This window comes from Nelumbo lutea, chromosome 4, assembly GCF_056320005.1.
Source record: "Nelumbo lutea isolate HS-2025 chromosome 4, American lotus-T2T, whole genome shotgun sequence".
Lineage (NCBI taxonomy): Eukaryota > Viridiplantae > Streptophyta > Magnoliopsida > Proteales > Nelumbonaceae > Nelumbo > Nelumbo lutea.
The window spans coordinates 40,430,533-40,457,133 of NC_142687.1; the positions used below are offsets into that span (position 1 = coordinate 40,430,533).

The following is a 26,601-nucleotide window of genomic DNA, read 5'->3' on the forward strand; positions in this document are numbered from 1 at the left end:
ATATTTCCAAATACATAATATATATAAGATCTAAGAAGAGGAGAGAGAATCTGACCATCTAGGAAGAAGCTGACATCATAGCTGAGAGTGAAGAGCTTCGCAGAATCTGGGTTGAGTTTTGGGTGAGCAGTCATTGTAGAGCAAAGCTAGCCATTGAAGTTGTAATAGCCAATTCTCTCGAGGTCGCTAGAGGCAGTCACACGTACATGGTAAGGCAAGTCATCCTCAAGCATGGCAAGAAGCGTTGAAATAGGCTATGCCGGTGTAGGGGAATGGATTGTTCAGGTACTGGTGCGAAATTGCAGGTGATTTGAATAGTTGGGTCGGCTATCTTGGGTAGAGGGTGGTGGTGCTTGCTGGAACATACACGTGTCACCTAAACTGTACAAATTTAAAATGACAAATTATAATGGTGAGTTTAGGTCGCCGGTGGTTATTATTTTTTTCCCTAAGGTTGCGTTTAGATGGGGTGTAAAATCCGGTTCAGTGTATTTTTACATTCCGATCTAATTTTGCAGTCGTTTGGATGGGATGTAAAAATATACTGAAAATCGGTGTAAAAGTGATTTCTGATTTTGTTTTACCTCGATTATCGATGTATTTTATACATCGATTTTTTTTTTTTTTTTTTTTTTTTTTATGTAAAAGTCCATTGAAGTAAACAAGGTGTAAAGCCAATGGTTCTTCGTCTTCGTCTCATCTGATCGTCTCTCTCACCGTCGAGCACTTCGCAAGCCCTCTCACCGCCTTTCTGCTAGTTGGGTTAGGTGAACTTCCTTGCTCATGTACTCCACACCTGTGTTCGAACTTGATCAGAGGAGGGTCTCGAGGAGCAAACATTGCGTGGTTGTGCAGGGGACGAGGGCTCATCTCGATGCCCCGGCAAGCTGGAATGGTTGTCAACGACTAGGTGATGGGCTGTAAACCCTGCCACCAACGACCCATAAGTGAACCTTGTGAATTGAACCTGTAGCAAGGCTTCTGTCTCCTTGAGACTGGGGTGGAGGCTTAGCAAAGCTGGCGATGGCTTGAAGGGCATGGTCTGGTCGAGCATGCAGTCAGCCGATGCTTCCACAAAATTGACGCCATGGTCTTTGAGCAGAATGAGAGGATCACCCTTGTCTGCTCCTAATCTGCCAGCCCACTCTCTGTACTCTGCTAGGGGCTTGTCGATGCCTTGCTCTATGGTCGCATTTGGAGGGATTGGTGGTCGGTACACAGAGATTACAGCTACGTGGGTGTTGTAGGTGACCTTGTCGAAGACGCTCAGAGGAATACGAGAAGTGTTTGAAGGAGGAATATCTCCTTCGTAGTTTGGCTTTACAATCCTAGAGCTTGGGTTTGATAACACATGCTTGGGTCACCGACGTGTGTTTGGGTTTGATAACATGTGCTTGTTACAGTGGAAGACGCTTGTTACAATGGAATAATCTTCCAATGTTGAAGATGCTCAACGGAAGATGCATAGATTGCAACTAAACCAAAAGTAGTTACATGTGTGGAGGATACAAAGCTTTGTGCATTAATTGAGTTTGACGAATTGGGTTAGACCTTAGACGCGTTTATATACTAACACTCCGACACCACTAACCACACGGTTTGTGACGAATTTGTCACAGGAAGTAAGGGAGAAAGCTCCATGAAAACAACAGCAACAGAAATAAATATATAATTAATTATTGTTGCTTCATCTCTTCATCTCTTAGTTACTATAGTGTTGGCAATCTTATTTGTCATCGATACATGGGTGTAGTTTTACACCACTGTTCATCCAAACGCATACAGAAATGCATTGATATTTTACACTATTCTTCCAAACGCAGAGCAGTGTAAAAGCTGCATTTATTCGTTTCATTTTTTGCACTTGTATATTGGGCCTATCTTCTTTTACACCGATGGAGTTTTGCCTTTACACCTCAAACAAACACAGCCTAATTTAATTTAATTCACATTTTTCTTTATCGATGTTTGTATTAGTTATGCGTGAAGTTATTAATTTCGTTCGTACTTATTACTCAGTATTATTATTGTTTTTTTATATTTTTGTTTTAATTTCATTCAATTTTTTTAGTTTAATTTCTTGCACATTATTAATGCCACATATATATACTCCAACAACAATTGACATGATTAACCCATGCTGAATATTTTCTTAACTTTTTTATATTAATTTTTGTTTTAATTCCATTCAATAAATGCATTAAAATACAAATTTGAATTAGTAAAATACATTTTCCCCGAACTGGGGATGGGTTTTGTATATAATTCCTTGAACCAACCCTGAACTAGAAGGTAAAAGTAGTAAAATATCTTTAGGTTTAACATTGATATTTAAAATATGTAGTAAAATATCTTTAGGTTTAATATTGATATTTAAAATATCTCTAAGTTTTTTCTAAATTTTTAAAATCATAGAACCCCACAATTTCATTTTGGAAGTACGTCGAAAGTATTATAATTCAATCCTAAAATACCCCCAAATTCCTATATTGTATGTGTAAATTATCCACAGAATAAATAATTTTTAAGAAATTGCCTTAAAATGAGGAAAATTCAAGAATTACCCGTCCCCGATGGGGAGTGGATGCCTTGCCTTGAACCTGCCCCACCATCGAGGATGAGGTGGAAACGGGGCAAAGTATCTTGACAATGGGGGAGAGGGTGCCCTGCCCCAAACCCGCCCCGTTGCCATTCCTATCCCTGATTAAGATCAGCCAGATCTTGGGAGAGTGGAGAGAATAAGAAAAGAGAGAGTGTGTTTAGAGAGTGCGGGAGATGAGGAATGGACGAATTGTTGTAGTGGCGGGACAGGGGAAAGGAAAAAGAACAAAAAAAGAAGAAGAAGAGAGAGGGAGACTAAGGGAGAGAGAGGGTCTGTGGTGGCGGAATGGACGAATTGAAGAAGAAACAAAAGAAAGGGAAAGAGCAGCAGGGAGAGAGAGGGAAGGCAACTGCAATTATAAGCAAAGGGTAGAAGAAGAAGATGAAGAAGAAGAGGAGAGAGAGATGGGGGGGTTGCGCAATTTCGCTTAAATGGCGCTGTTCTGACAACCTGGCTGGTTATCTAAATGCGGTTGTCTGAATCATGCAACACACAAGCATTTATGTTATTGAACACTTTTAACAACAAATACAAAGACTATACCTACATGCAACGCAACTAATTTACATTATCACTTCTTTTGCTTTATTATTATTTTTTGCATAGTTTAATTTCATATTTGTTATCATTAGCCCCTGCAACACAAGTTACGCAAGGGCCCGCCCGCTGGTTTTGATTAGTTGTGATACATAAGATACCAATTTAAAGTCAATCAGCACGGCGCTTTTCTAGTGCCCAGTTAAATCGGAATTGGACCGGGATGGTTGATCATTTTTAGCACAATCCAGAAATTTCGAGCTTGGACCTCTAAGTTTGGTGTTCAGGCCCGGCCCATCTCGGATCTGGGCTATAGCCTTTATCACTGGTGACTGGTGCTAACTGCAAAGCCTGTCTTTGGTTCGACTCCGAATCTCCTGCCCATAAAAACTTTGGCTCGGTCCATGATCATCGTAGGTGGATCCATTTGATCCAACTATAAGGGGACCGAATTCGGGTCACCCTCAACTGAATGGAAATCGGAAAAATGGATACCGTTTGCAGCCTTCAGCCCTACTGGGCTCTATGACTACTGTGCTCGACTTGGCCGTAGAAGAGAGGAAGAATAGAGTGGGAGGACGCAGTGCCGTCGACGTCAAAGACCGCCGGCGGCGACGCTATTGGATGTGATAAAGGTAATTTCTCTTTCTCTCTCCCCTCTTCTTCTTCCGTTTGTTTTCTTTCTTTTAATCTGTTATTGGTCGATACATATCGACTATTTCGACTTATATTGCTTCGTATCGCTGTGTTAAATATCCAAGCAAAAGGGATACATGTTGAAAATGATCTCTTTCATTTCTGTCATGGTGTAGTGGAAGTCTTTCCTTTGGTTCTATACACTGTAACAACAATGGCCGCGGCAATAGCAATATCACAGAGAACTTGGTCCCGTTTCAGTGCTAATCAAGTCTTCCGAAGATCCATTATGCCTCTACTTAACCAATCTAGAACGAGTTCTTCTGTTCCCAAATTTCAGCCCCAGATTCTTCCTTCTCAGAGACCCATAGCAAATTCTTTTCCGGGATTTCCTTCATCTGATCACCGGTTCTTCTCCTCCGTTTCCTCGGTCTCCTCGGAGAGAGTGGTTCATGAGCTTCTCGCGGAAGTCGAGAGGGAGAAGCAAAGGGAGAGAGAGGAAAAGAAAAGGGCTGGCATAGAAGTCGATGACGACGAGGATGAAGAGGACTACATGGGTGTTGGGCCGCTGATTGAGAAGCTCGAGAAGGAGAGGTTGAAGGATACTGGAGACCTTAACATGTATGAAGAGCCCACAGATTCGGAGAGTGAGGACGATGAGAGGTTCTCACCTGATGCCGTGAAGAAGCGAGTGGATGAGTTTGAGAGGAAGTACAAGAGACATGAAGAACTACTCAAGAACTTCACCGAGGCAGGTAATGGGTTTTAATATCTATTCCTTGCGTTTATCTTAGCTTGAATCATTCAACTGGTTTCTACAATTTGTGAGAACTAGCGCACATTCAGTGTCAAATTTCTTGTTTCTGGAATAACTGTGATTGATATTTCTTTATATAAATGGTGAGATTATATGTCATTGGATTGCCAATGCTCTTTTAACCCCCTTAAAATTTATTGATTTAAAAAACATGGGTTCCTTGTGTATTATTGTTGTGTTATTAGTAGATGACATGGGTGCCTTCTTGACAGAGACACTTGATGATGCATTCAAATGGATGAATAGAATTGACAAATTTGAACAGAAACATTTGCGACTTCCATTAGAGTACAGGGTTATTGGGGAGATGATGAACCGTCTGAAAGAAGCCACTGGAAAGGAGAGATTTATGCTTCTTCAAAAGCTAAATAGGGCTATGAGGATGGTGGAATGGAAGGAGGCATATGATCCTAATAATCCTGCTAATTATGGAGTTATCCAGCATCAACAAGTAGGGCCCTCTGTTGAATTTCTAGAACATGCTGGATTTGAAAGAGAAAAGCAAATGATTCAAGGGGCTGAGTTGGGGGAAGATTCTGATGAAGACTTTAGTGATATAAAGGATAAAGATGATGTATTGTTGGAGAAACTTAATGCCATTGATAAGAAACTCGAAGAAAAGCTTGCAGAATTAGATCACACATTTGGGAAGAAGGGAAAGGTTCTAGAGGAGGAAATCAGAGACCTTGCAGAGGAGAGGAACTCATTGACTGAGAAGAAACGGAGGCCTCTTTACAGAAAGGTTAGTGAATATTTAAGGTTATACTTGATATTTGTATTGCTAACTATGTACCCAGATGCAACAAATATACGGTATTTGATATGAAATTTACACTAAAAAATGAAATATTTGATATGATATACCACCATTGTACAGGTATCCTGGTATCATAGATGGCTAAATTAATGAGTTGGAATTTGAGAAACACACAAATAACTTTGTTTGATGATTTGATAAATGTACAAGCATGATTTGAATCATTTGATGCAATTATTTTGTGCATTAGTTATTCTTTTTCCTTTTCTATAATTTGTTTGTTCTTCCCTGTGAGGCATTAAAATATTTAAGTTTTTTAGCTTTCCCTTTTTCTGTTTTGTTCTTCTTGTATTGGGCATTGAACAATTTCAGTTTTTTGTAGAATAGGACAAGAAGCCTGAAACATATAAACATTATTCCCTTCCCTATTTTTTCCTTCTTTTATGTTGTATGTGATTCATATGACTTCATGCATATCTTGTGTTCTGAATGTATAATAAAGCCATGTGGCAATAGATAGCTATGGATTTACATTTACATATGAAAGGAATGTACATGAAGATGGTAGCTATCTTATATAATCAACCATACAAACAGCAAGGACATGCTTGGATAGTGTACACTGTACATTTGAATGAGTATTGGTTATTGGAAGTCATGTTCATAGTTGGCCTTGACTTTTAGCAACTAGGTGCCCTTCTAGGCTAGGCACCCACCTAGGTGACAAAAATGACAAGGCGAGCACCTTTTATAATATCATTTATATTTCTGTATCTTATTAATGTATGTGTTAAAACATTTTATTATATATATATATATATATATATATCAACTATACTTTGTTTTAATGTTTTACTATTGAAATTTAAAAGATCAAAGGGTTTTGAGGAGAGAAAAAGAAAGAAAGAAAGAAAGAAAGAAAGAAAGAATAGAATTATAAAGAGGTTTTTTTTTTGTATTCTCTCTTTCTCTCTCTAATTAAATGAAACAAAAACTCCATCCTTGTTTTTTCTATTTTACTTTCCATCTTGAATATGTATCATATAAAGTTAATAACCTTCTTTAGTTGCTAATTGATATGAAATTTCTCTATTAAATCCTTATTATAGTAGTATTATATTTGAAAATAATGAAGGGAAAATTCTTGATAAGTACCTTGTACTTTGGGCCTAGTGTCACTTTGGTCCCCAAACTTTAAAACGCAACAATTTAGTTTTGAAACTTTTAAACCACTTTGTCAATCCATTCAATTTCCGAGAATCCATTTAGGCGAGTTCTAATTCGACCATCAAGGTTGTGTTTTTTCTGCTCTTATAGGGTTTTGTTTGTTTAACTAGGTTTAGGCAATGATAGAGCTGGAGCATTGAATAAGCGAAAATAATGGATAATCGATAGTTAGAAAAAAATGTCTACATCAATTTGAAGAGCAATGGATAATCAAATAAATTCGCTCTCACACCAATGTTGTACCATGACGAGCGTGATCCAATAGCAACATTTGAAAAGATAGAAAAGAAACAATGTACCTTGGTTTGACTGGAAATGTAGTCCTTTAGGTTGATATTGTGCCTCTTGTTTGACTTCCCTTGGTGGTGTGTTGGGAGGGCCTGTTTTTGTGGTTCAGTAGTCATGGCCAAAGTAGTGAAATGCTGAAACCAGACATCGCGTGGACTATTTGATGCTTGTTTTGGATCATTTTAAAAGAAGAAAATGTGAGAAATTGCAGCTAGTGATTGAGACAGACAGGGCAAGAAGCATTGGGAACAGAAGTAGAACTGGTGGAGTAGGGGTGTCAATGGACCGGATTTGGGTTGGACTCCATCCAAATCAAATTTCATTTGGACGGATTGGATGGACCAATAAGACATATTGAATTTGGATGGACTGGACGGACCAATATGACATATTGGATTGGACCTGGTCTGTCCATAATGAATTTATATTGGATCGAGCCAATCTGGTCCATTGATAGAAGATAAGAACATAGGTGTCAATGGACCAAGTTTGAGTTGAAACCAATCTAAATTAACAGGAATTTGAATAGATTGGACAATCTCTGGATTGGTCCAAAATATTTATTGGACTAGATTGGACCAGGTCCATTTGTAATGGATTCACATTGGACTGGACTGGATTGGACCAAAACCAGTCCAATTGACACCACTAGGTGGAGGAATAATTAGGAGGAAATTCTTTTTGGAATAGTTATTTGAGTGGTAATGGCTGAATAGTTTGGGAGATTACGCTTTTGATAATTGTTTTTGTTTGTTATTAGGCTCAATAATATATTTTTTATTTTTTAAGTTGTTAAGTTAGGAAGTTATTGGGCTTTAGGCCCATTAGTTTATGTTTTTAAGTTGTGACTGTTCAGCTACTTAAAGTAGCTGCCCTACTAAGGGCATTCTTGTATTCTTTCATTATTTTATTTTAAGTATATAAATCAAAGAGGGGTTCGCGGCCAAATCTATTCTATTATGGCTTCATCCCACTCTCTTTTCTCCTTCTCTCTCTTTCTCTCTTGCTGAAACCTTTTAGTGTCTTCTACTTTTCTTCACAAAGTATACATCAGAATTAGTTATCAGCAACTTCTACTTGGTATCAGAGCAGGCCGAAGGTTTCTTGAGTTGCTCTATCATTCAGCCCTAGATTGGCTGACTGCATGGTGATATGAAAGGCTGATCGAAGATCTCAGGTAATCCCAGTTTTTGGATTTTTTGGTGTATCTGTTTTACCCTGTAGCTGGTCCAGCGTTTTCCATCAAATTCAGGAAGAACTGGAGAAAGGGGGAGAGTCCTGCTTTTGTAGGACTCTTCAATTTTGACCTAGGAAGTGGCACCCTAATTTTTTAGGGTTCCTTGGAGTTTGAAGAGGGCGGTTCAAGTCCTACCTTTTTTGGAGGTCTTTGGAGAGAGCGGCTGTCTCTTCTCTCTCTTCTCCTATCCCGTAGGAAGGGAATTTTTTGTGGAAGGATCATTTGAGGTACCAGAAGGGTGTCTGTGGTACCTAAAGGGATTTATTTCATGTTCTTTCATCTTAAGTGACCTTCTAACCCTTTTTTGAGAATTATGGAGGGTAACGGAGCTGAAAACAAACTCGGGAGTGAAATGGGACCAGCGGGAGGAGGTGTCAGAGACCTTTTCGGGGCTTGGACCATCACTACAGTTAAGTTAGATGGTACAAACTATTTAGAATGTTCACAATCTGCAAAGATGGCCATCGGTGCTCATGGGAAGTTGGGGTATATCATTGGTGAGGAAGTAAAACTCGAGACTAATAGCTCCCGGTGGGTACAGGAAAATTATATGGTAATGACTTGGCTGTGCAATTGGATGCTGCCCCATATAAGTAAATTTTTTTTTTGTGGGCAAATACAACTAAGGGAATATGGGATGGAGTTGCAAAAACCTACTCATAGAGTGAAAATGTTGCTATGACCTATCAGTTGAGGAATCAGATTATTGCTACCAAACAGGGAGATAAACCTATTTCTGTCTATTTTTTGGCCCTTAAAAGCCTATGACAGGAGATTGACCATTTGAAGACAATTGTTTGGGAAACCACTAAGGATGTAGCTATCTACCAGAAGCTCTTAGAGAAGTATGGTCTTTGAATTTCTTGTTGGTCTTAATCCCGAATATGATATTGCAAGGTAGCATATCCTTTCCAGGGACAGTGTTACTCTCTCTCAAGCATATATGCCTTTGTATCAGGGGATGAGAGTAGGAGGAATGTGATGATGAAGAATTCTGGTTTTGAATAATTAGCCATGGTCAGTACTACGAAACTTAAACAGAGTGGAGATCGGGGTGGCAGTGAAATCGGGAAGGAAGATAAGAAGGATTTCATTTGTGATTACTGTAAAAAGCCTAAATACACAAGAGATACTTGTTGAAAGCTTCATCCTCATCTTGCGCTGAATAGACTTAAAAACAAGAAGGGAAATGCTAACATGGTTGTCACTGGTGACGTACCTGGCCCCCTTAGTCTGTTGCAGCTACTGCAGTGAGGGCTGAACTTGAGAGATATGGGCAGTTCCTAAGTCAGCGAGATACAGTCAACCCTAATCTAGTAACAGGTGGATAGCTAGGTACAGGTGGTTTTGGTGGTGGACATTCTACTTCCTTTGCTCATACAGGTAGTTCACATGCCACTGCAAACTATGTTTCTACTACAGGTAATGAGGGACCTCTTTGGATTATAGATTCTGGAGCCTTAGAGCACATGACCCATAGTTCCACTATTTTCTCTTCTTACCAACTCTGTTCTGGCAGAGACAGTCTCCACAACCAATGGATCTCATGTTCCCATTGTTGGGAAGGGGTCTGTCAAGATTATTGATTCCATTTACCTACCTTTTGTCCTTCATGTTCCTAGATTGAGTACTAACGTGTTATCTGCTAGTAGTTTGATTAAGAACTTGAATTGCTCAGTGATTTTTTCTCCTGGCCATTGTGTTTTGCAGGATTTGGATTCAAAGAGGACCATTGGGAGTGGTCGTGAAGTGAATGGAATCTACCTCCTGGTTGTGCTTCCTCATCATCAGATTCATCATGTTAGTAGGCATATTGAGTCAGAGTCTGAGTCAGATTATGCTTTGGCATAATCGTTTGGGTAATTTGTCTTTTTCTTCTTTGCGCTTCTTATTTCCAAAGCTATATGAGTTTGTTAATTTGTCCAGTTTAGAGTGTGAAGGTTGTCAGATTGGAAAACATTGTAGACATTCCTTTAAGGATAGTAATAAAAGGTGTTTATCTACTTTTGATGTTATTCATTCTGATGTATGGGGACCATACCATGTTCCTTCTATGGGTGGTTATCGATATTTCCTTTTGTTCGTGGATGATTTTTCTCGGTATTCTTGGATTTACTTAATGAGATATCGGGAAGAGGTACCATCCTTGGTTCGACAATTTCATTAGGTGGTGCTAACACAGTTTGGGGTATGAGTGAAGGTGTTCAGATCAGACAATGACAGGGAATATTTTGAAAAGAACCTTGCTTCGTATCTGTTAGAGTATGGAGTTATCCGTTAGAGCAGTTGTTCTTACAATCCTAAGTAGAATGGTGTTGCAGAGAGGAAGAACAAACACATCGTTGAGATTGCAAGAAGCATGATGATCACATCTACTGTTCCAGTTCGGTTTTGGGGTGATGCAATTCTCACAACAGTCTTCCTGATTAATAGGGTGCCCTCTCGTATGCTTGGATTCAGCACCCCATTCAACCTCCTTTTTCCTGAGGGGTAGATGTTTCACATTCCTCTCAAGGTTTTTGGGTGTGTTTGCTTTGCACATTTTCTTGGTTCTCACCGCTCGAAGCTCAATCCAAAGGGAAAGAAGTGTGCTTTTCTTGGGTATGCGGAAAATCAGAAAGGGTACTACTACTATGATCCAGTCTCTGGGAGTCAGTATGTTACTATGGATGTCACCTTTTTTGAGTCCACATCCTTTTTCTCGAAGGATCCTTCTCAGGGGGAGTGTTTTGGGGAAGTGAGTGAGTAGTTTATTCCTCTTCTAGTTCCAGTTCATGTGTCCACTCCTGTGTTTGACCCTCCTATGTCACCTATCTCACATCACTTTCTATCGGTTCCTTGGAGACTCCAGATTTAGTTGACATGGATTCAGGTATTCCTCTTGATCCCTCTAATGTTTCAGTTCCTATTGATTCTACTAATCCCATTACAGATGACCTAGGCCTTCCTATTGCACTCAGAAAAGGGAAGAGAAAGCGTACTGCTCATTCCTATCGAGCTTATCCTACAGTGGACTTTCTCCTTCCTATCGAGCTTTCCTTTCTTTTCTTGACTCTATGTCTATACCCAAGGGTGTCAATGAGGCTCTCTCCAAACTTAAGTGAAAGACAACTATGCAGGAAGGCCTTAATTAAGAATCAAACATGGGAGATTGTGGATCTACCAAAGGGCAAGGAAACAGTTGGACAGATGGATTTATACAGTTAAATACAAGGTAGATGGAAGTATAGAAAGGTACAAGGCCTTGCAAAAGGGTACACTCAAACCTATGGCATTGATTACTTAGAGACCTTTGCACCAGTTGCAAAGATGACTTCTGTTTGGATCCTTCTCTCTCTTGCTACTACATATTCTTGGCCCTTATTTCAATTTGATGTAAAAAATGCTTTTCTAAATGAAGATTTGCAAGAAGAAGTGTGATCTTCCTGCTGGTTTCTACAGTGATGCTGAAAAGGGGAAGGTATGCAAAATGAACAAGCCACTTTATGGTTTAAAACAGTCTCCTAGAGCATGGTTTGATAGGTTCAGGAAGGCCTTGATTGGTTTTGGCTACACTCAGATTCAATCAGACCATACTTTGTTTGTGAAGTGGAAGGGGCCCCTGGTGCCGGTCCTGATTGTTTATGTGGATGATATTGTTGTCACAGGAAATGACCTAAGTGAGATTGGTAGTTTGAAGTAGAATCTACACAAAGAATTTGAAATTAAGGATCTTGGGGAGCTGAGGTACTTTTTGGGCATTGGGGTTGCAAGATCAAAACATGGAATTTTTATTTCTCAAAGGAAGTATGTTCTGGACCTTCTACAAGAAACAGGGAAGCTTGGAACAAAGGCAGTCGGTACTCCTATTGATCAGAATCATAGAATTAATGCATCAGAAGGTGAGTTGGTAAAGGACATTGGGAGATATTAGAGACTTGTGGGGCGACTACTATATTTATGTATGACAGGACCTGATATCTCCTATGTAGTGAGTGTGGTGAGTCAATACATGCATGCCCCACGATTCTAGCATTGGGAGGCTGTTGACAGGATTCTTGCTTATCTAAAGGGACACCCAAGCAGAGGCATACTATTTCCTGACCATGGACAGTTGAAGTTAGAGGCTTATACGGATGTTGATTGGGTAGGATGCCTTGATGACAAGAGATCTACATTAGGAGTTTGCACTCTTGTTGGGGGTAATCTAGTCTCATGGAAAAGTAAGAAACAAACAGTTGTGGGAAGGTCAAGTGCAGAAGTTGAATACAGATCCATGGCACATGGAGTTTTATAGATTCTCTGGATCCACTCCTTATTAGGAGAGATTGGAGTTGAGGCAAAAGAACCTATGATGCTGTATTGTGAAAATTAGGCAGCAATTAACATTGCCCACAACCCAGTTCAATATGATAGGACAAAGCACATTGAAGTGGATAGACATTTCATAAGAGAATGGGTGAATTTAGGGGAAGTTTGTCTTCCATACATTGCTTCTGATTTGCAACTTGTTGATGTTCTCACAAAAGGTGTTGCAAGGAACAGGTTGGAGCATGATCTATGCAAGTTGGGAATGTGTGGCATTTACTCCCAACTTGAGGGGGAGTGTTGAGTTGGGCTGATTTCAAATTATTGGGCCTAGTTATTTATTTTTTATTTTTTAAGTTGTTTAGTTAGGAAGTTATTGGGATTTAGGCCCGTTAGTTTATGTTTTTAAGTTGCGACTATTCAACTACTTAAAGTAGCCGCCCTACAAAGAGGGGTTAGCGGCCAGATCTATTCTATTCTGGCTTCATCCCACTCTCTTTTCTCCTTCTCTCTCTCCCTCTCTTGCTGAAACCTTTCAGTGTCTTCTACTTTTCTTCACAAAGTATACATCAGAATTAATTATCAACAACTTCTGCTGTTTGTTTGTTTGTTTGTTTGTTTTTTGAAGTGGGCTTCTTGGTTGGTTCCTTTGCCTCTAGGATGGTTTGGGTGTTTTTTGGATTAAAATTAAAAACTGGGAATTTATTAAAGTAATAAGAATATACAGTATAAATTTGGGCACTTGGAGGGTTGATAAAGAAAATTAGATGACACTTGAAGTGCATTTGTGTCTTTTTGCATACCAATTAATGGCTGGTTAACAGTAGGTAGTGGATTGGCACATTTTGAAAGTTCAGGTACTGAATTATCGCATTTTGAAGTTCGGGGACCAAAATGGCATTAGGCCCAAAGCACATGGTACTAATAAGGAATTTTCCCAATAATGAAATTAACATATGCAAATGATTTTTATCTTTTAGATGTGATGTTTTGCCACATTTTTAGAGGAAATTTAATGTTCTTAATAAAAGAAGTGCTATTTTTTTTTTCAATTAGTATACATGCTGAATGGTATATAAAACTAGGGAACTAGCCAAAAGTTAGTTTTTTTATATTATAAAATTTTTATTGTCTAGGTGACTAGGCAACTAGGTTCCCTAGTGTCGCCCAGAATTGCCTAGATGCCTTGAATACCATGGTCATGTTTAGACCATTATCCAGTTTGTAGGGTTTGAGCTTTGAAAAGATCATAATGATCAAAATGCAACTTAAGAGGTCAAGAGCAAGAAAGAGATTAAGAGCAAAGAGTGTGTTATGGATGCTTTCCTCGGGAAGACGTACCATCGCCGCCGGCAGCAACAGGCCCCGGGCCCACTGCCAACAACAACAAGGATTTAGTGATGCTCATCCTACCTAGTTCGGCAACAACAACCTTATCTAGATTAGATTAGCTCATTTTGCTTGTTCTTATTTTATCTTGTTAGTAAGTTATCAGATTGGATTAGTTTATCTTGTTATCAGATTAGGATTAGTTTATCTTATTATTAGATTAGGATTAGCTTGTCTTATCCTTAGCAAGATAGAATTGGAAGTCTCCCTATTCAGCAAAGAGACTCCCTAAGATTAGGACTCTTGTAATCTCCTATTTAAGGAGCTGCTATCAGTCAATAAAGATATCGAATATTCAGTTAAAGAAGTGAGTTAGGAGAGTTGGTGATTTCTTGAACAAATCACCAAAGGCACCAAGATAGGTTCATCAAGAAGGGACAAGGGAAAACAGGAGGTTTTCCCCGTGGACTGACCCGTGACGAGATCCTATTCTCGGGCCCATAACAACTTGGTATCAGAGCCTACCATCATGGGAGATCTGGAGCAGCTATCATCCAAGGTCCACGAACTGGAGCATAGGCTCGTGGAAACCCGCGTGGAGGTTTGTGAGGTCAAAGACGATGTCCGGGAGCTGCGACGCTTGCTGGAATCGTATTTCTCTAACAAGGAGAGGGATCTAGAAGGGGCTGTAACCACAAACAGACGCCGACCAGACTTGACGGAGTTGTTCGGCAAACAGCAGGTCGTCGCCCCGGTAGCCGCAGTCATCCCCAAGTACAGCAGGCTGGAATTCCCGTTGTACAACGGCAACGGAGACCCTTTAGGCTGGCTGTATCGCTGCGAGCAGTTTTTCGGAATCAACAGACATATGACCGGGATAAGGTAAATCGTTCTATATTGCTAGAAGAGGATCATGTTAAAGTAGAAACAGAACGTGCTAAGGCACCAGTAGATTTCACTACATTGCAGCTTCACAATTTGATGTATGAGAAAATTCATTTTGGGAAAGCCATAAAGGTGCGCAAAGATTTCAAGTCAAAGTATCCGGATATTGAACTTGTGCCTGAGGAAGAGTTTTTCAGTTCAGCCCCTCAAGATTTAAGGGATCTGTACTATCAAAAGACAGTGCACATGACCTGATGCTAAGGCGGCTTAATTTTGAGCTTTTCCGGCGAAAAGAACTCTGCAAACTTCATGAGAAACTGGAGCAACACAAGAAAAACCTTATGGAGACCATTGCACACCGAAAGAAGTTCCTTTCAAGTCTCCCGAAATCTCTGAAGAAAGCATCCTTGCTTGTCCAACACCAACTAGGGGTTCTACATACAAAGAAATTAAGGCAGCATAATTTAGTAGAATTACTGCCATCTCCATTTTATGTGATTTACAGCAAGGCTGTAAGGGAAGCCATGTGCCTTCTGATGGACCCTCAGCTTGGAAAGAAGCTAAGTTATGTCCAGTTTCCACAGGGGTTCGACGGTATTGATCGCCACGATAGATACGCTAATCGCAATATAGTGTTCCTTGATATCAACAAGAAAGGCTTGGATGGGATCCAAGGACCAGTCTACATTGGAACTGGTTGTGTCTTGAACAGGCAAGCATTGTATGGCTATGACCCACTGGTGTCTGAAAAGAAACCAAAGATGACTTGTGATTGCTGGCCTTCTTGGTGTTGTTGTTGTTATGGTGGATCAAGGAAAAAGTTGAAATCAAAGAAGGGAGAAAGAAGTTTGTTTGGAGGGTTTGAAAGCAAGAAGACGAAAGTGATGGCAAAGGACTATTCCAAGAAAGGCTCTGCCCCTATCCTTGATCTTGAAGAGATTGAAGAAGGGCTTGAAGGATACGATGGGCTAGAGAAATCATCTCTCATGTCTTAGAAAAACTTTGAGAAGAGGTTTGGACAGTCACCTGTCTTCATTGCTTCAACACTTATGGAAGAAGGTGGTCTTCCTGAGGGTACCAACAACACAACCCTCATTAAGGAGGCTATTCATGTTATTAGCCGTGGCTATGAAGAGAAAACTGAATGGGGAAAAGAGCTTGGATGGATTTATGGCTTAGTCATAGAAGACATATTGACTGGGTTCAAGATGCTCTGCAGAGGATGGAAGTCAGTGTATTGTGTTCCTAAACTTGTTGCATTTAAAGGTTCAGCTCCTATAAATCTTTCAGATCGTCTGCACCAAGTTCTCAGGTGGGCTCTTGGATCAGTTGAGATATTCCTTAGTCGGCATTGCCCTCTATGGTATGGCTATGGAGGAAAACTAAAATGGTTAGAGAGGTTGGCCTATACTAACACCATTGTTTACCCTTTAACTTCCATTCCTTTGCTTGCCTACTGCATCATTCCTGCTGTCTGTCTTCTCACTAGAAAGTTCATCATTCCCACTCTGAATAATCTTGCTAGCATATGGTTCATTGCCCTCTTCCTGTCCATCATAGCCACTGGTGTGCTTGAGCTTCGATGGAGCGGTGTTAGCATTCAGGATTGGTGGTGCAATAAACAATTCTGGGTGATAGGAGGTGTCTCAGCTCATCTTTTTGCCATCTTCCAAGGCCTTCTTAAAGTTCTTGCAGGAGTTGACACCAACTTCACTGTAACTTCAAAGGCTGCAGATGATACAGAGTTTGGTGAACTGTACATCTTCAAATGGACTACACTTCTCATTCCTCCTACGACACTGATTATCTTGAACATGGTTGGAGTTGTTGCTGGAATATCGGATGCCATTAACAATGGTTATGGCTCATGGGGCCCCCTATTTGGGATTGATGGCTCTCAAGAAGGACCTCAGAACAACATCTTATGCAACTTGTTTCCTGATGATACTGGTGAGCTCTTTGTTGGTGCTGCTGTTAAAGTCTTGGTAGAATGGTGTAATTTACCATCGGCCGAAGCCACATGGCTCCCATTGGCAGAGTTCCCAGGCCACATATCCAGCTTTTGAGGTTGAGGACAAGCTCGTAGTCCAGGAGGGGAGTAATGTTATGGACGCCTTCCTCGGGAAGACATACCATTGCCGCCGGCAGCAACAGGCCCCGAGCCCACCGCCAGCAGCAGCAAGGATTCAGTGATGCTTATCCTACCCAGTTCGGCAACAACAGCCTTATCTAGATTAGATTAGCTCATTTTGCTTGTTCTTATTATATTCTATTGTTCTTATCTTATCTTGTTAGTAAGTTATCAGATTGGATTAGTTTATCTTGTTATCAGATTAGGATTAGTTTATCTTATTATCAGATTAGGATTAGCTTATCTTATCCTTAGCAAGATAGAATTGGAAGTTTCCCTATTCAGCAAGGAGACTCCCTAAGATTAGGACTCTTGTAATCTCCTATTTAAGGAGCTGCTATCAGTCAATAAAGATATCGAATATTCAGTTAAAGAAGTGAGTTAGGAGAGTTGGTGATCTCTTGAACAAATCACCAAAGGCACCAAGGTAGGTTCATCAAGAAGGGACAAGGGAAAACAGGAGGTTTTCCCCGTGGACCAACCCGTGACGAGATCCTATTCCCGGGCCCATAACAGAGTGCTCCCAAAGGATGGTGAATTTTTTGACAATAGTTTTCTCTTTGGTGACTGGTGAGGGTAATGAAGAGATGTGGGTGGTTAGTTTGTCCTTGTTAATAGAGTATTCCCAAAGAATAGCAAATTTGGATGTACTTGGAGAAAACTTAATTTGTAGGAATCAATATGGAAATAGAAGCATATCCATAGAAGGTTTACCTAGTTGAATGAGCAGGTATTGGCAACCCATAGAAGGTTGGATAAATTCTTATTCCTAGGGGACTGGTTGGATTATGTGGGGGAAGTGGTGCAAGAGACCTTGATCTTAAGCATGTTGTCATAAGCCCATACTATTAACGAATTTTGTTGCTGAGATTGGAACTAGACCTTTCAAATTCTAAAATGTATTGTTGCATGAGCCAAAGTTTTCTAGAGTGGGCGGAGAAGTAACGAAGTATGCACGTATAGGGTTCAATAAGGCTTGGGCTGGTTAGAAAGCTGTAGTTATTGAAGGAGGAGATTAGAGGTCTTTGGGAGAATAGAGAATATGAAGGTGTTGGAGAAGATGGCAAAGCTAGATAGATTTGAAGAAGAAGGGGTTTTTATGAGAGAGGCTCAATTGGAGAGGAAGGGTTTGGAAGGATAGTTGGAGAGAATAATATTGAGGGGAAAGGGAAATTTGGCTAAAAAGGGGGATAAAAATACAACATATTTTCAAGCATTTGCAAATGCTAGAAGGAGGAGAAATCTTATTTCAAGAATCTAGGTGGGGCAAGATTTGGTGGATACTTGGGAGGAGATTCAAAGGAAGGTGGTAGATTTCTACAAGGGACTTTTTTCGGAAAATGGGCTGGAGTTGGGTGGCTCTAGGAGGGTTGGAGCCTAGAAAATTAAGTGATATTTTAGCAAACTAGATAGAGAGGGAGATTGAGACTACAAAGATCAAAGAAGCCTTGAAGAGGACAAATGGGGATAAAGCCCTCGGACCAGATGGATTTAATTTTAACTTTATAAAAGCCAGTTGGAGTTTCTTGGAAGAAGATTTTGTGTGGATGATCTAGGAGTTTTGTGATTTTAAAGAGTTAGACAGAAGACCTAATGCTAGTTTTATTTCGTTAATTAAAAAAAGCGATAGGGTTGTGAATATAAAAGATTTCAGACCAATAAGTTTTTTGGCAGCCCTTATAAACTATTGGCTAATGTGTTGTCCAAGAGGTTGAGGGGAATAATTCATGAGATGGTAGGAGAAACCTGAATGGCATTTGTGGAAGGAAGGCAGATTTTGGATGGGGTGCTTGTGGCTAGTGATAGATTCTAGGCTTAGAAGCGGGAGACCTGATTTGGTGTGCAAGATTGATATTGAGAAAGCTTACGATCATGTGGAGTGGGGTTTCGTGGAGGAGATGTAAAGATTGATGGGATTTAGGGAAAAGTGGAGAAGCTAATGTATGCCAATTTCTCATCTATCTCCTTCTCTGTACTCCTTAAGGCTTCGTTTGGTTTGTGGGATGGGGATAAGAAAAAGGGAATATTCCAAAAAATTCCCTTTTCTCTTGTATTTTGAGGGAAATAGGGGAATGGGATGGGAAAAACATGGGATGCGGGATCCCAAAATCGTGTAATCAGGATTGCACCAAAACAGTGCGACCCTAGTGAGTTATCTCGTGAAAATAACTTGGGCCTTTTCAAATAGAGCCTTTGAGAGATTCTTCTTCAACCTTTACTTGTCCCAACGGTCAGATCTCTGACGTTTTTTTTGGACATTTTGTTCAAAGTTAAGATCAGATCCATGGCTCAAGAGTACCAAAACAACTGGAGTTTGTGAAATGGTTCAACGGGATGAAGGGCTTTGGAGCGTTGCTGAGGGAGAAAAGGTTGAATCCGTGATTGATACCGCTGAAGATGTAAGTATTTCAGAGATCTTATTTCAGGTGACCAGCCCCGATGAATCCGCTATTACCTCGGGCGATGGTGACCAGCCCCGGTGGATCTTGTTTCAGGGAAGTAGGAGGGATGGTTACGGTGGACATAGTGGTGGGTATGATGGCAGGAGTATGGTTTTAACGGGGGTGGTGGCAAAGGCGGAAATGGTAGAAGAAGGTACTGTGAAGGTAGAGAAATGATGATGATGGCCATCTTCAAGCAGCACTTCGCAACAATGGACGCAACAAGTAGAGCTTCATTTCCTCTGCTCATCATGACGATGCTTATGAGATGGAAAAAATGAGGATGCGGAGGTGGACTCTGTTTTGTGTTGGGCACTTTTCCTACTATTTTCCCTTGTAAAACCAAACAATGGAAAGTTAAATTTTTACACTTTTCAATCTCATCCCATCCCATCCCAACCCATCCCAACCCATCCCATCCCATCCTTTCCCATCCCACCCAAATCTTCCCACAAACCAAACAGATCCTAATGGAGTTTCCTTGGAATTCTTTCAAGCATCCAAAGGGTTGTGGCAAGGGGACTCAATTTCCCCTCTTTTGTTTGTTTTAATTATGGAGGTGCTGAATCTGCTTATGGATAAGGGTGCTCAACTGGGTTGGATGCCTTGGTGGACCAAGTGCTGAGTTTAAGGGCCATATTAGCCAACTTTGAAATGCTAACTTGTTTGAAAGTTAAACTAGCAAAGAGCCTGTTAATTGGACTAATGGAGTGGGGGAAGTGAGGAGAGAGGGTTTGGAGTAGTTTGCTACTGTCTTTGAATGCTAGATTGGGGGGTTACGTTTTCTTTCTTTGGGTCTTTTGGTGGGGTCTAAGGCATCTGTAGTAGGGGTTTGGAGACCAATAGTAGAAAGGGTGGAGAGTAGGCTAGAGAGGTGGAAAGTAAAATAACTCTCTATGGGGGGCAAGATCGCACTCATTAGGAATGTCCCTTCAAGTCTTCTACCTTTCATTGTTTGAAGATTCCATCTATGCTGGCTGACAAGATAGAGAAATTATAGAGGGATATTCTTTCAAAAGGAGTTGGGGGTCATAAGAAGTTCCATTTAGTAAAGTGGGGCGAGGTGTGTAGATCAAAGGAAGGGGGTGGGCTGGGATTTAGAAGGGTAATAATCTTTAACAAAGCTCTCTTAGGTAAATAGCTGTGGAGCTTTGAGTTAGAGAATGGAGAGGGAGAGGGAGTTTCTTTGGCGGAGGGTAGTAGTTGGGAAATGTGGGATGGTGAGGATTGGGTGGAAATCGAGGGAGGTTTCAAATTCTTATGGGGTGAGTATTTGGAAAGGGATAATGTGATTCAACCAAGAATTCAGAGTATTGGTTAGTTTCAAGGTGGGAGATGTATTGATTTAAAAGGCACACCTCAGGATGTATTGAATTCAGAGAATTCAGAGTTTTTTGTTTTGCTATTTTGAACCTAGTGGTTTGGTCAGGCCCTCGACCATGCCCCTTGAGGCAAGCCCAAACAAGTCTATGTTAGGGTTTTAAATTCTTAATTCTCACAAAAAATAACGATTTTATAATTTTAATTGCTTTTTAAGAAGATATTTTATTAGGATGAATGAACGAACAACATTAGCAAACAGGGCGTTCATTAAGAATTTGAAACCCTAACATAGACTTGTTTGGGCTTGCCTCGAGAGGCGTGGTTGAGGGTGCGTGGAATCAGGAAAGGAATGCAATATGTTTTATATCATATTAGCTACTTGAAGTAATGCAATTGAGGAAAAAAAGAGATTATGGGTTTTACATGCTTGAAAATGTTTTATATGTTTGATTTTATTTTTATATTTTCATTTGAGTATGCTTTACATGTTATGTTTATGTATTTTAATTTTAGATAATAGGTCTTTGAAAACATTTATTTAAAATTTAAAATTATAATTTATTATTATTATTATGTTTAATATTTTTTGATTTTATTTTGCATTTTTTGAATTTTTCGACATTCTTTTTGATTTTTTTGGCGTTTTTTTATAATTTTTACACCATGCTTCAAAAAGGCATGCGCCTCGCCTTGCACTTTGTGCCTCGGGTGCAAATTGCCCCTTGTTCTTTTAAAACATTGAGATGGAACAAGGGTAAGATTTTGGGAGGATGAGTGGTGTGAAGTAGGGAAGCTGAGTGAGATGTGCCCAAGGTTATACAGGATGGCTGAACATGAAGTAAGGGTTGATCAGTGTTTTGAGGTGAGGGGTGATCAGGTAGTGTGGTGCCCTAAATTTAGAAGACTCTTGTTGGATCATGAACTAGAAGAATGCATATTGCTGCTGGAAAGGCTTCAGCAAACAAAGGTTTCAACTTCTTCAAGCAATGGGCTGTGGTGGAAAGAGAGTAGGGATGGACAATTTACTGTGAAATCTTTCTATTTGGCTTTGGTAAGGGATCATCTGGACTCAGACTGAGTAAAAGGTGTTTGGGGGAATCCTGTGTTCCTCCTAGAGTGGAAGCTTTTGCATGGTTGGTAGCTTTGGACAACATCCTAACTTCAGATCACTTAAAAAGTAGTGGTTTCAGCATGGTAAATTACTGTTACTTATGATGTTTGGATGAAGTGACTGTTTGCTACTTGTTCTACTCGTGTAAGATTGCAAATTTTATTCCTTCCTTTTTGGGGTCAGAGTATTTCAGCAAGATCTACAGCAGAAATAATCTCTTACTGGCCTAGATTCAGTGGTGGCGGGAGAGCAAGGATAGTATGGAGCTGCATCCCATTTGTTTAATGCTGGGTCATTTGGAATGAAAGGAATAGGAGGTTGTTTGAGAATAAGTCCAAGAATATTGAAATGCTAGTGTCCTTGGTTGGAAAACTAGTGTTGGATTGGTTATTGGGGCTCCCAAATTTTGATAAGGTTAACAGATCAGATTTGGGGGAGAACTTCTGGAATGTACTTGATAATCGAGCTTGTAATGCTGAAGAGTTTTCTGTAAAGTAGTTCATAGTTGATTTGTATTGGTGGGGCATCACATCACCTTGACACCTCTCAGATTATAACTTTCCTTTTAATGATTAATGAAATATTTCTTTTTACTCTTCAAAATAAAACCTTAAATATTTTATTGTGAAAGAGGTGGCATGGTATCTATATTTGTCAATGAAAGTATGTTTTGGATCTTCTCAAGGAGTCTCGGAAGCTAGGGGTGAAAGCTATTAGTACCCATATTGAGCCCAAACAAAGGATCTATGCTATAGATAGGGATTTGTTATTAGATCATGGTATGCATTAGAAGTTGATGGATAGGCTACTCTACCTTCGTATGACTTGTTCTAATATTGCTTATGTAGTTAGTGTAGTGAGTCAGTATATGCATGTCCCACATAGATCCCATCTGGCTTCTGCAGTGAGGATTTTTGTATATTTGAAAGGGAATTTTGGCAAGATGATACTATATTTACAGCATTCTGGTGTGAGGGTTGAGGTCTTTGCATATGCAGATTGGACTGGTTCTCTACATGATAGGAGATTGACATCAAGACAGTGCATTTTTATTGTGCAAGGCAATTTGGTGTCTTGGAAGAGTAAGAAGTAGGCTGTTCCTTCTTTTATTCATTTTTGTGCAGAGGCTGAGTATAGAGCTATGACCCATGGGGTGCCAAAGGCTATGTGGCTGTGGTCTTTACTTGATGAGTTGCAGATACCTATATATATATATATTTTTTGATAAATGAGAATAGTTTTATTAATTCAAATAACAACAATACAGTCAGCCTAGGAGGAGGCACGAGGTGTTACCACCCCCTAGGACTGAACTATAACCACTGAACATATACAAGCCTGAAGCACAATTATAAAGTGGCCCAAAACAGATCTCCCCTTGACATCCCTTGCTTGGCCAGAGAATCAAACATTGCATTTTCTGATCTGCTGACCCATTGAAACCTGTCTGACATATTTCTTGTCAGCCATTTAACTTTCTTTAACAGATTCCTGTAGCCCCAACAAACTGTTTCTGGATTTGTCAACCAGCCCACTACTACCTTGGAATCCCTTCTACTATCAAATTATTCACTCCAATATGACTAGCCATCTGTATACTTTGTACTGCTGCTAGTATCTCTGTCCTTACGGAATCACCAACACCCACTGGTCCTGAAAATAAAGACAACATGTTACTGTCTTTGTCTCTTAGGATCCCTCCTATTCCAGATGGCCCTGGGTTACCTTGGCAGCTACCATCAAAATTTAATTTTACCACTTCATCTGGTGGGGATTTCCATTCAGCTTGTGATTTGTTCTTTGTGCAGACTATGGAAACCATTACTGCCTAGTTCTCCTTAAGTCATCAAAGGAGTTATCTAACAACAAGTGTGAAGATTTCAGCCACGAGAATGTCCTTGTCAATATGCATTGCTTAATTTCAACAAGACTTCTTTCCTTTTCTTGAAATATTCTAGCATTTCTCTCCTCCCATGATGTCCACAAGGTAGCAGCTCTGAGACATTTCCACATTAGTTTCCCTCTTTTTGTTAATCTCCCAAAGGCAGCCGGAGTGAACAACTTTACTTCAGAAGGCAAGTTCCACCTGCACCCAAATAATGATATAGCCTAGTTCCAAATAATGGTAGCAAAGGAACACAATATCAGCAGATGGTTATAGTCTTCACCCTTCACTTTACACATAAAGCACCAATTTGGGGACAAACACAAGTAAGGTTTCTTCTTTTGCAAGTTTTCCACCGTATTGATCTTACCCAAATAGGCTTTCCAATAGAACACTGCTATTTTAGGAGGAACTGGCCTTGACCCGACCACTTTAATAGGAACAACCTGAGAGGAGTGGTTAGAGCAAAGAAGTTCTTCTTCCCTTAACCCTCTTTGAAACCCAAAATCTCAATTTAAAGCCAAAGGGCAAACCGGGGGGGGGGGAAGAAACCATGAAATGGGTTTCTTTTTAAAGAGGGAGATGGAATACAGAGAAGGAAAACGCTCTTTTATGGGTTGAATGCTGACCCAAATGTCTTCCCCAAAAATGGAGTTTCCAAAACAGGCATCATACCTTACAAATCTGATGAATTTTGGGAGAATGCCGGAAATAGCCTTCCAAGGTATTGTGAGCAAAGCCCATCGGGATACCCCCCCATCCTAACCTGATTCAGAACAGTCATGGATACTCTTCACTACTTCATACCACAACCTCTCCCTCTCCAAGGGCCACCTCCAAAGCCACCTACCTAAAAGAGCTTCATTTTTACTCACCACATTCCCTAAGCCTAGGCCTCTTTTTTTGCTTCGACTCACCACCTCCCACCTAATCAAGTGGTCTTTTTTCTCTTCCCCAGGTTCCCATAAGAAGTCCCTCATCAATTTTTCCAACCTCTGCCTCCCTTTTAGGAATTCTAAAGACTGACAGGAAGTATAAAAGCAAGTTGGCTAAAGTTGCTTTAATCAAAGTAACTCTACCCCCCAAGGAAATATAGTTCCTCTTCCAAGCTGCCAATCTTTTTTCGAATTTTTCCCCCACCGGGTTCCAGAAACTACTTTCCTTTGGATTTGCGCCCAAGGGAAGTCCTAGGTAGGATAGAGGACACTAAGACCAAGTGCATTCTAACACGGCTGCTATAGACTCCATCTCCTCTCTGTTTAAATGTATTCCCACAAAACAACTTTTCTCAAAATTTATTTTCAAATTTGAGGCCCTCTCAAAGTGAATTATCAAATCCTTCAAATTCCTTACCTCCATCGGATCACAACCTTCACAAAAGATTATAATGTCATCTGCAAATTGAAGATGGGTTACTGAAACTCTATCTCTACCTATTCTCCACCCTCTTAAGGATCCGACTCTATCCGCTTATGAGAGGAGTCTATTGAAAGCATCAACAACTAAAGTGAATAGGAAAGGTGACATGGAATCACTTTGTCTCAGACATTCATTTGCACCATCTATCCCCAAACACACACTTCTTTAGCACAAGTAATAAGAATCCCCAATCCACTAGGTCGTATGCTTTTTCAAGATCTAGTTTACAAACATAACCTTTACAACCTGATCTCCTCATCTCCTCCACACATTCATTTGCTAATAGAATCTGGTCTATTATTTATCTCCCCTGAACAAAAGCTCCTTGGGCTTGGCTGATAAGACAAGGAAGCACCTTTTTAATCCTCAAAGATAAGACCTTAGCCACAATCTTGTATACACTAGTCACCAGACTAATAGGTCTATAGTCCATTGGATGCTTGGCCTTTTTCTTTTTGGGAATTAAGGCTAAAAAGTAGCATTAATTCCACGACTAATTACTGAATTATCCTCAAATTCCTTGAAGACCTCAATCAAATCTTCTTTGACTATGTCCCAACAATCTTGAAAGAAAGCCATTGTATAATCGTCTGGCCTTGGTGCTTTAGATCGGTTCATGGAGAAAACAGCTTTTCTAATTTCTTCCTCCTTGAAATTCCTTTCCAGCCAATTTCTACTCTCTTATGGAAGCCTCTGCCAAGTCACACCTTCCAACTCCACTCTAGGATCTAGGGGCCTCCTTAAGATGGATTTGAAATGGTCAACGAAACAATTGGATATCCTCTCTTGGGAATCAAGGACTAGTCCATCCACTTCCAATTTGAAAACTAGGTTTTTCCTTCTCCTTCCATTGGCTAGTTCATGAAAAAATTTAGTGTTCCCGTCTCCTTTCTTGAGCCACCTACATCTAGACTTCTGTCTCCAAGAAATTTCTTCTCTCAAAATGTCTTTTTAGTTTCCATCTCTGATTTCTATCTTGAGAGTTTACGACTCTTGGGATTCCTTCGCATCTAATTCCTCTATTTAGGTCATCAAAGTGGATTTCATTTCTTCTATTTTCCCAAAATGCTCCCTATTCCAGTCATTTAGATGTGCTCTTAAACTTTTTAGTTTTTTATGAAATCTCACCTTTTTCCACTTCACTCCCCTTGGGTCTTCTCTCCACCATTTTTCAACCTTCTTCACGAAATCTGGGTTATTCAGCCACCATTTCTCAACCTTCTTCACGAAATCCAGGTTATTCAGCCACCATTTCTCAACCTAAAGGGTTGGGGTCCTTGCTTAAACGGCTCTTATCCTAAGCCAATGGGGCAAGGTCAGATGTGGCTCTAGGTAGAGCTCTTGTTATCAAGTTCTCCCACTTGTTTTCTTGGCTTTCATTAAAAAGGAACCTTTCTAACTTGGAGCAGGTTGGTGTCTCCTGAAAGTTGGACCAAGTATAGAGAGCTTGCAGCAATGGGAGTTCCTTCAGCTCAGTTATTAATGAAGTCATTGAACCTTTGTATTCTGGTTGTAATGACCTGTTGGGGATTATTTGATTCATTCGTAAATCGAATTACATTGAAATACCGCCCCCCCCCCCCAAAGCACCACGGACCATCCCAAAGCCCTTGAATCCCATAAAGTTCTTCCCAAAAATCACTCATTCCTCTATAATTGCTTGGTCCATACACATTAGTTAGTGCTTGA

The 26,601-nt window shown here is 40.2% G+C and overlaps 1 protein-coding gene and 1 pseudogene across 1 annotated transcript in view; both read left to right on the top strand.

Annotated features, from left to right (window-relative positions):
• Positions 1–3,552: 3,552 nt before the first annotated feature.
• The window catches only part of LOC148855367 (Ribosomal protein S5 family protein), a 29,847-nt gene continuing 6,798 nt past the window's right edge, over positions 3,553–26,601 (top strand). Inside the window, exons 1-3 of the mRNA XM_088984404.1 lie at positions 3,553–3,774; positions 3,952–4,530; positions 4,805–5,334. Coding sequence (XP_088840530.1) covers positions 3,990–4,530; positions 4,805–5,334 — 1,071 coding nt within the window. The 5' untranslated portion in view covers positions 3,553–3,774; positions 3,952–3,989. The remainder of the gene's footprint in view (positions 3,775–3,951; positions 4,531–4,804; positions 5,335–26,601) is intronic.
• Positions 14,857–16,668, top strand: LOC148855368 (cellulose synthase A catalytic subunit 4 [UDP-forming] pseudogene; annotated as a pseudogene).